Genomic DNA, 9695 nt, shown 5'->3' with positions numbered 1-9695 from the left:
CCTGTCCCCGCGCCGGCGCCGCCGCCGGACCCGCCGCACAGGCCGGAGGGAGGGGCCGGGGCGGGGCTGCGGACCAGCCGGGGGAGGGGGCGGCTCGGAGACCGAAGACCCACCCACGCCCCGCCCGCCGCCACGGAGGCCCCGCCCGCCCCTACCCCACCCGCACCGCTCCTCCAACTCTCCCGAGGCTCCTGCAGGAGCTGCCTCCCCTGTCGGGCTGGGGAAACCTTGAGCAGGATCCCGGATCCCGGATCCTCGATCCCCGCCAGCTGCCTCTGGCTCCCGACGGCTCCAGGAAAGGGCAGCGCAGTGGGTCTCAGGGACTGGGCGGACGCTCTGTCACGAAAAGGCAGCTGGACAGCAGGGTGTTCGGACTCTGGGAGCCGGTAAGGGCTGTCTCCTGGAGGTGCCCTTCCAGGTTTTCCTGGGGGGCTCCTACGGACTATGCTAGTGTGGTCTCTGCTGAGCAGGGGGAGACAGGGATCGCCTGTGCCTCGGCACGGATCTCTGGGCGGCGGACGAGCCCCAGGGTAGAAGGGCAGTACGCAGAGCTCTGGGAGAAGGGGCTGACGGAGTAGAAAGATGGGGGATTAACTTGGCTCACGGTGCCTGGCTCTCCCTCAGGAGCCCCCTCGCGAGGAAATCATGGTTCACACCATCCAGCGACTCCCTTCCACCCTCCAAAGACCAGAGCAATTTTCAGAATCATCGCCTTGTGGAAAAGCAGCCCCGGTGGAAAATAATAAAAAGTATAACAGTTAACAAGGACTGAGTGCTTATTATGTGCCAGACACAAAACGAATCACTTTACATATATTATCTTCTTTAGTACTCAAAATCTTAATAGGTAGCTTCTTTTATTAGCCGTGTTCTGCAACGGAAATAACTGAGGGCCCTTGGCTCCCCAGACATTAACCCTGATCACTCAGGCAGAAAGTGCTGGAACCAGGGTTTGAGCTCTGCTTATAGGTCCTGCCTCCAGTCACTTGGAGCCTCAGTACCTTTCATGTTGAAAAAGCCCCAGTGGCCCATAAAGTGAGGGGCCACCCCACTCTATAATGAAGCTCCAGTCAGATAACTGCACCCTTCCAGAGGTAGGAGAGAATGCTGAAAAATTCTGGAGCATTCCTTGGTCAAGGAGCATAGGGTGATGGTACCTGGTACCTGGTCCCTGAGTAACTCAAAGTGCTATTGGGGAGCTTTCTTGCATCACACAAGGTTCAGATTTGGGCTCAACACCAGGATGCAGCAGGGACCCTGGGAAGTGCCTTGACTTCTCATCTGCCTCAGTTCTGGCACCCAGCACAGGTGCTCTGGTGCTTGTGAATGAGCCTCAGACAGGGTTCACGCTTGCTTTGGAATATGGGGCCAGGGCTAAGAGACTACTCAATGTGAGGCAACTTCGGTCTGTATAACACTATTTTAAGCCTCACAAAGGCTTCTTTCCTCAATCCTAAGCTTCTCCCATGTCATCAAACGTCTGCTGATAAGGCTTCACAGCTCCTTTGAACAAAGGGCAAAAGTCCTTAAGCAGCCTGAAAAGGCTCAGCATGATCTACTACCTTATCTCTAGTCATCCTCTAGCCACTCCCCCTTCATTTTTTCCAAGCTGAATTCCTTCCTGTTCCTTCTCAGGGCCTTCACATATGTTGGCCCCTTTGCCTAAGATGCTCTTCCCCCTACTCTTTACCTGGCTGTCCTCTAGTTACCCTCAGGTCTCAGCTTTCAAGTTGACATCCCCATCTCCACCTATCTAGGCTAGATGCCCCTCCTCTGTGCTCCCATAGCTCCCTGTACTTCTGTATTTCTGTATCCTAGTACTTATCACTGTATTGTAGTTGCCTAGTTACTTGCCTCTATCCCCCACTAGGCTGTAAGCACTGTGGGCAGGGACCGTGTTTTATTCCCTGATGTTTCGCCAGGGTCTAGCGCAGTGCCTGGCAAATAAAAACACTCAGTAAATATTTGCTGTATGAATGAATGGATGATGGTCAGTGGGCCCAACCCCCTCTGGGTGGGCCCTGTGTTTTAAGATCCATCGCTATCTTGGTGCTAGCCTAAAGGGCAAATAAAGCTTTGGCTCCTACTGGGGCTGGGGGAGGAGAGTAGGCCCTCAGATTGTTCCTGAAACCTGTGACTTCAGCTATCTGGCCCCAGCTCTCCTGAAACGATAGGATTTTGGTGTGTAATTAGACTGAGCGTTTCTCTACCCAGACCACCCTCCTAGGGTCCCCCACAAATTGACCTCACTGGGCCTGCTTTTATGAAAGGTTTATTCCTAGTGCTAGGTCCCAATCTTCCAGGGCTCTAAGCACAATTAAACTGGGTGGGTAGGTGAGGGGAGACCCATTCAGATGCAGGGCCAGAAATGGGGCTCCCCATATCCCCACCCCTTTGGTCCCAGTCCCCTTCTCTGCAATGGACACGCATTGAGGAGGGACAAAGGATATTGGAGGCAACATCATTGGCCCAGGGGAGCCCAAGAAGAGCTGCCATTGGCTGACAGGGCCTTTTGAGGCTCTGCCATTGGTCAGGGGGCACACCCCAGGAACTGGGATGGGCCTGAGGAGTGATGCCATTGGCCAGGGAGTGGTTTTTGTCATAGCCTTTGGCTGTGGAGTGGAAGGAAAAGATCTGGGAATGAAGCCCAGTGGCCAGGAAGATAAAGGACAGGGCAGCAGCTGCTGGGCCTGCAGACCTCCTGTCAGGCCCCAGCCAGGGAAAGGGAACCCAAGCCAGAGCGCAGGTGGCAAGGGATGTCCCATGTCCAAATCTCCCCCACCCTGGGACTGCCCCTCCCAATGTCCTTCTTGACAGCCAGGTTGGGCTGGAGTGGCTCACTGCTCCTCTAGCCAGGAGGGCTTCTCAGCTCCTGGAGGCCGCAGCTTGATGTTGAACTGCTGCAGGGTCTGCTCCAGTTGTTTCTGGTTCCCAGCAAAGTAGGCTGACACGGCATTGTGGAAGAGCAGCAGCTGCTTGTGCATCACCTTGATCTGGGGGTCCAGCAAGGTCAGCTGAGACCGGACTCAGATACCCTTCCTGAGGGGCTATGAGCCTAAGCCCAGACCAGGGGCACTTGGACTCTGCTCTGATGGTGCTTTTGGAATTGGGGCTGACCTCCACAAAGGGAGCCAAAGGATAAAAGGCAGTGTGATAGGAGAAACCTGACTTGATTGGCAGGGCCAGAGGTTCTGGCACCCAAGCTCAAGGGGTGGATTTTTCCCAGTTATGTTCTTGGGATCAGCAGCCAAATCCTCCAATAGAAGAGGGCCAGGGATCAGAGGGAGGGTGACAGGAAAGGTCCAGGGTTTGAGTGGGCTGGGGGAAGATCCCACTCCTTAGCCAGGCTTCATTTCCCCATCCATAATGGGGAGGGTTTTTTTGGGGGGGGCGGGGGTGAGGTCAGTGTTACAGATGGGAAGGTGGGCTGGGTCAAAGGGGTGGGGTTAGCACCTTGTTTTCTTCCAGGAACTTGAGCTTGATGGCCACATCTCCCCGCAGCTTCTCATATTTGTCCCGATGGGCCTGGAAAGTGGCCTGGGCACTCTCAAGTCGACCACGCATCCCTGCATCACGGGGGCCTAGGCTCAGCTCCTCTAAGTCTGTCCGGTAGGCATCGTATTCCAGCCTGGGAAGGGGGTGATATGGGCTGGTCTCCACCCCTTTGCCCTCCACACATACTCTCCTTTCTTTTCTCAATTCTTATGCCCCCAAAGCTCAAACTTCCACCCATGCCAGCCAACGCCCCAAACCCTAGGCCCTGCCAGTGCCCACACCTGGCAGCCTCATACTGTTTGACAGTCATGAGTGTGTCTTCCATGGTCTTGGTTACCAACGTGTTGATGCTAGAGACAAAGAAGTTCACAGCCCCTAGCAGCGTCTCTCCGTTCTTGCACAGCAGCTTCTGCGTCTCTGCATTGTAGCCAAATTCCTCCTGAGGGCAGAAGGGAGGGACAGGCCTTGAGTAACAGTCGGGGCTGTAGGGCCCTTCTTTCCCCCTCCGGCCATTGAAAGTGGAACAATCCAGCACTGCCTCCAGCAAGGCTCCCTTAGCCAGAAAGTTAGTGGGGCTGCCCTGGGGATGCCTGGGGCAGGAATGTGGGAGTGAGGGCCTCAGATGAAGTTCACAGGACTGGAGTAGGGAAAGCTAGTGCAGCAGGCAAAGGAGGGCCTCCGATTAGGCTGAGCACTGAAGGCATTCCTGTCAATGCAGAGAGGGGTACTTGTGAGGCACCTGGTGTGCCGCCTGCCCCACCCCCTCTAACTTCTGGACCTCCGTACAAGTCCTGCCTCCAAAGGTAGGTGCTGCTGGGGGCAGAGCTGGGCCCGCCCTGGAGGGGTTCTCCCTCTGGGCTGCAGGAGGGAGGGAGGCTGAGGGGTGACTGCCTGGCGGGTCCGGGCCCAGCCCCCCACCCTCTCAGGCCTGGCTGAGGCACCTGAAGCTCTGGGGACTTCTGGCTGAGGTCAGCAAAGGCGTCCCCTAGTGCATGCTGGGTCTGCAGCAGGCTGTAGAGGTGGGCTGTCAGTGCCCGGCCCAGCTGCAGGACACTCTCATACTTGCGCTTCGTCTCACGCAGCAGCTCAATCTGCAGCTCTAGCTCCAGGTCCACAGTCCGGGAGCCTCGGCCAAATCGCTCCGATAACAGCTGCTTTGTACACTGATTGGGAAGTGAGGGAATAGGTCAGAGACCCTAGCACCCTGTCCTCCCAAAAGGTACCTACCCCAGCAACCCCAGGCTCCTAGTCTCAGCCATAGACGGGACATTAGGATCTGGAAGATGGGGAAAAGGTACCCAGGGGAGTTTGGGGGAAGGGAGAGGTGCTTGAATCCCACCTTATATGTGTTGATGCCCCATTTCTTGACGATGTCAAACTTCTCTCCAGCGATGCCCCGAGCCACCTCATCTCCGGGGCCAGCAGGAGTGGTATTGTGAGATGGATGGCGGCCAGACCCTAAAGGACCAAGTTCTCTGACACCAGCCTCTCTCAGATACAATCAGACACCTCTGTGGTTCCGCCCATACTTCCCTCCCAGCACATGAAAATGACTTCCCTGAAGGAGCAGAAGCTAGAGACAATTAGATTCTCCTACTCACTAGGAGGAACTCATACCCTGTGCCCTGAGACCCCAAACCCAATACACATCCGGCCTCCTTCTGAAGTGGCGGTGGGGATTGAAGAAGGAGGGAAAAGGGAGTTGCTAGTGTACGGGGGTAGAGAAAACAGCAGGAAATAGGCTGAGTATGGGGTGACTGATCAAGGATAGTGGGTCCATCAAACAGAAAACCCGGCTGACATTCCCATGTGGATACCAGTCAGTGTGAGATTCAGAGCTGTTTGTTCCTCTAAATGTTAGAGTCTAAAGTAAAACTCTGAGAAGCTTCACAAAGTTCCAAATCAGATTCAGGCTCCAGAGCAGGTGGGGGAGGCCTGTGAAACAGAGTTCTTTGCTTGACTTAGGTGGTGACAGCAGAGAAAGGACAAGTGGGGCTAAATGAGAAGTGGGAGTAGACGGACAACTCTGGGAACTGGCCTTGGGCTGAGATTCCATAGGGTTCAGACTAGCAGAGGTTCCCAGGATCTCCAGACATAATTCAAGCCTTCTTAGACATACTCTATGCTCCCTAGAACCACCACTCTCCCCCTCTCCACTCAAGTTCCCTGTCCTGTTCTGATCATTCATACCTGTGGGGATGAGTCCATCACCAGAGCCCCCATAGCCACCAGACACAATGCTGGTTTCATTGAGGTTGGGTCCTGACACCATCACCTGCTGGAGGTCCTATAGGCCAGAGAAGAGGGGGGCTTCAGGAACATAGGGGCAGCTGAAGCATTTTGGGGGTGAAAACAAGCTTGGATTGAAGCATCATAGAGAGAGCACACAAGAGAAGTCTGCACAGAATCAGAACAAAGATTTGTAAAAAGATTGAAGGGAGATAGGTAAGTTAGGGGAAGGCTACTGGAATAGGGACAAGAGTTCAGGGTTTATGAGTTGGGATTCCTCAATTGAAACAATATGAAGAATCAAACAGAAGCACCTGCTCCAGCCCATCATCCTCAGGAAGCTGCCCAGCTTCACCATTCCCGTGGATGGGGATCTCCATTGTGGCTGCCTTCCCTAGGATCCCGTCCGTCATGGCTAGCGAAGGGACTGGAGTCAAAGTCTCTACCCCAGCGCCCTGCAAAGCCCAACACAGACAGTTCTGGAAACTGGCCAGTACTCCAAAGAGGAAGATCTCCCCTGCCATTTCGGAGGTTGTCCCAGGGCCTCAGTGTTCTGGGGTTTGGCCACTACTCTTCCCTGAAGTATATGTATTTCTCCCCTCCAAGGTGCATATTTGTAACACGCACACCCAGGCCTCAGGTGTGCTGGACCTGAGGTCATGTTCTCATGAACCCCCCCATCCTACCAGGACTCCGGTGATCATTCATGCATTCAATCACTCAACGGACATTTAATGAGTGCCTACTATGTGTCATGCATTAGTTGAGGCAATAGAGAGAGATACAGCAGTGAACAAGAGAGATAAAATAAAGTCTGTGCTCTCAAGAAGCGTATGCCCAAACACCATGCAGGTGTTTCTCCCCATCAGGAGATGAACCCCTTTCCCAGGGCTCAGATGTGTACCCCCATTCAGGTATGTTCACCACTGCTTGGCCTCTCACACTCCTTTAGTGTTTCTTCCTCTTTCCTGCAGGTGGTCTCCCCCTCATCCATCCCATGCACCTCCTCTTTCTCGGGCCCTCCCCCCTCAGGCCTTAGTTGAATCAGTTGGTATAAGTTCCCGACCTCTGGGAAAAGCCTCTTTTTCCCAGTACATAGGTAGGTGATCCCTTCCAAAGTCAGTTATGTCTCCCCAGGTGTGTGAGTCTCCGCCCTCCCCCCATACACCTGGGCATCAGGTGTGTCCTCATCCTTCCCCAGGGTTCAGAGGCACCTTGCCCTCACGTCAGGTTCGTGCATTCAACTTGCCCTCGTCCATGCACGTCCCCCTCACCTCGGGCCGGGCCGCTCTTCCCCTCAGGGCGCCAGGCCCGGGCCGCGCGGGGACCTCGGGCTCCAGTTCCCGTCGCGATCCTAGCAGCAGGTCAGGGACTCGGCGGAAGTGACGTCCTCTACCGGGCAGAAGAAGCCGGCCACGTCGCAGATTATGAGGGCGGAAGTGACGTTGGCATCTGGGGGCAGGGCGATCCTGGAGCCAACCTCTCGGTCCCTGGGGAGCCACGAGAGGTCACTTCCGGGCGTTACCGAGAAGCTGTGAAGGAAGTGACGTAGGGCACGCGCCGGTGGCGTGATGGAGCAGCAGCAGCAACAGCAGCAGCAGCTCAGGAACGTGAGTGGGAGCTTTAGGGCCATGCGTTCAGCTAGCATCCCTGTCTGCATGGCGGGAACCCCAAGGAACCAGGCATCAGAGGGCTGGGAACGTCGGGCCATGGGGTGCGGTCCTGGGAAAGCTCGGGCGGCGCGGCCTTGAATTGAGATGTGGCCCCTCTTCGCTGAGTTCCTTGTCCCCCTTCTTCCCAGCTGCGGGACTTCCTGTTGGTCTACAATCGGATGACGGAACTCTGCTTCCAGCGCTGCGTGCCCAGCCTGCACCACCGAGCTCTGGATGCTGAGGAGGTTAGGTGGGGGAACTGAGTAGGGAGATTACCGTCGATCCTCAGTTAACCGTAGACTGCTTCCCTCTTCCGCCACTTCCCCTACCTCTGGCCCTGGCCTTTCTACGACCCTCGCCCCTAGGCTGGGGATGGGAAGGAAGGAGACGGACTTGACAAGACACCTTTGGCTTCTACTTCCACCCTGTCTTCCTTCCAGGAGGCCTGTCTGCACAGCTGTGCTGGGAAGCTGATCCATTCCAATCACCGCCTCATGGCCGCTTACGTGCAGCTCATGCCTGCCCTGGTACAGCGCCGCATCGCAGACTACGAGGCTGCCTCATCTGTGCCAGGTGTTGCTGCTGAACAGCCCGAAACCTCGCCATCAGGGAGCTAGCCGTCCCCAACCCCGGGAAGGGAGGCACTGGATGGACCCTCAAATTTAAGGAGCCAGTGGACCTTGGGCTGGGTGCAACCTGTATATAGAAAGTGAGGAGTTGCCTGAGAGCTGGGTACTGTTGTTCCTTTTCCTGGAGCTAATAAACCCACTTTTACTCTGTTTGGTTTATAGTCTGGGCAAGGAAGCTTTGCCCACTTGATTGACACCATCTTTATTATTCTGTCAGGATGCTTCAGCCCTGACAGCAGAGAAATTGCCTTCAATGTGTAGAAGGAAAACCTTAGCATTCCCAGGCACCTGGTTAAAGCGACGTCTGTGGGTACAATTTTAAGACTGGTAATAGCGACAAGAAGTTGGTTTCTGCCCAGATGACAGAAAATGGGAACTCTGTCTAGCTGTCCTTAAATCTGTGTGACTTAAATGGCTCACTTAGAGATAACTAAGGACAGCAGATTAAGAATCCACTGGGCTTTTAGGCGCTACCTCCTGGTAAGTCAGTAGCCTCAGACAGAGATGAAACCTGTAAGAATTCTGGGGTGTTCTGGAACGTCAATCACTTCCTCAAGTTGTTACTTAATATTTTCTGTCTTCTTAGGATGAACAGTAAAATCTTTAAACAAAGAAGATCTGTGTGCTTGCCTTCAGGAGCAGTCAGAAAGGGGAAAACTTGTGGAACCATATTCTGCAATACAGTCAGACTCGAGGGATAAAAACTAAGGGAGAAGTAGATGGTGATGGTTATGGGAAAAAAAGGAAGAAAGCCAAATCATCAGGACTTCTTGAATGTTACCTTAATGTCTCACTGCTTGTCTGTAATCTCCTGATTCCATCTCTTCGTCTACCCCAGATTGTTCCCACTGTGCCTGTTCTGTGATTTCTAATTCCAACCTGTCTGTTCTTTGCTCATTATTTCCCTCCGTGTGGAATTTACTTCTGTATTCAGCAATCTGAGTGGCCTGTACATCACTGAATTTTCTTGCCATTTTTGTGTCCTTTTTGTATCAGCTGTTTTAACATTTCTGTTCCTCCATTCACACTGCTAGAGAAAAACAAAGCTGTGTAGTGAATGCCACTAAATATTCAAGGTCTCCAACCTCAACCAAGCCCTCGTTACAAACAAGCAACCCTTTGTGAGTTCCTGGTCCTGGTCTGTTTGCTCTCCTAATCACTACGGCAGTTATTTTACACCTTCATTGCTCTCCTTAATCCCCTACCTCACCCTTGACTATTCACCATCAGGTGACCATGTTTGATTTTTAAAATGGAAGTAGAACTTATTAGACATTGGCTCCCTCAATCATTAAAAAAAAAGAACGAAATAAAAGAAAACTTATAACCATCCACAAAGCAGATGTTTTCTCTCCTGTACAGATCAGGACGTTGAAATTCTGTGGTAGCAGACCCTGTCTGAAAATGCAGACCTGTCTTTAAAATCCTTTACTACACCAGGCTGCCTTTCAGAATATCTGTTGAGCACCCGCTTTGTATAGGTTCTGATCTTGGTATTATCCCCACTTAACAGATGAGGAAGCAAGAATTCAGTATGTACCAGAAACCCACCTTATACACAGTTACCTATTGAGAAAAGTGGCTCTAATCAGCTTTTTGCCTCATTAGCTGAACAAATCTTGAACAGAAAGGTTTGCTAAGACCCCGCCTTAATAAAAAAGTTGTTGACCAGGAACTTTCCTACTGAGTG

The 9695-nt window shown here is 53.3% G+C and overlaps 2 protein-coding genes across 7 annotated transcripts; one reads left to right on the top strand and one right to left on the bottom strand.

Annotated features, from left to right (window-relative positions):
• Window positions 1–2257: 2257 nt before the first annotated feature.
• ARFIP2 (ARF interacting protein 2) lies at window positions 2258–7104 on the bottom strand. Of its 4 annotated transcripts, none has more exons than XM_007102975.3 (8): window positions 6999–7104; window positions 6039–6179; window positions 5686–5782; window positions 4835–4953; window positions 4437–4658; window positions 3777–3934; window positions 3454–3628; window positions 2258–2993 (listed from the first exon to the last, which is right to left on the bottom strand). In XM_007102975.3, exons 2-8 carry the CDS (start codon window positions 6135–6137, stop codon window positions 2838–2840), a joined length of 1026 nt encoding a protein of 341 aa, XP_007103037.1. In that variant the 5' UTR covers window positions 6138–6179; window positions 6999–7104; the 3' UTR covers window positions 2258–2837. The 4 variants fall into 4 exon arrangements, with proteins under 4 accessions (XP_007103037.1, XP_007103039.1, XP_007103038.1 ...); XM_007102977.4 differs by having other exon boundaries at window positions 6974–7096; XM_007102976.4 differs by lacking the exon at window positions 6999–7104 and adding an exon at window positions 6939–6987.
• Window positions 7105–7155: 51 nt separating this feature from the next.
• Window positions 7156–8963, top strand: TIMM10B (translocase of inner mitochondrial membrane 10B). 3 transcript variants are annotated; one of them, XM_024119074.3, is made up of 4 exons: window positions 7156–7334; window positions 7526–7621; window positions 7817–7949; window positions 8592–8963. In XM_024119074.3, exons 1-4 carry the CDS (start codon window positions 7296–7298, stop codon window positions 8594–8596), a joined length of 273 nt encoding a protein of 90 aa, XP_023974842.1. In that variant the 5' UTR covers window positions 7156–7295; the 3' UTR covers window positions 8597–8963. The 3 variants fall into 3 exon arrangements, 2 of the variants coding, with proteins under 2 accessions (XP_023974842.1, XP_007103035.2); XR_003678328.2 differs by having other exon boundaries at window positions 7158–7334; window positions 7817–8085; XM_007102973.4 differs by having other exon boundaries at window positions 7159–7334; window positions 7817–8963.
• Window positions 8964–9695: the final 732 nt, after the last annotated feature.

Source organism: Physeter macrocephalus, unplaced genomic scaffold (assembly GCF_002837175.3).
Source record: "Physeter macrocephalus isolate SW-GA unplaced genomic scaffold, ASM283717v5 random_175, whole genome shotgun sequence".
NCBI lineage: Eukaryota > Metazoa > Chordata > Mammalia > Artiodactyla > Physeteridae > Physeter > Physeter macrocephalus.
Note: the sequence above shows the minus strand (reverse complement) of the source record. Positions and strands in the feature narration are given on the sequence as shown.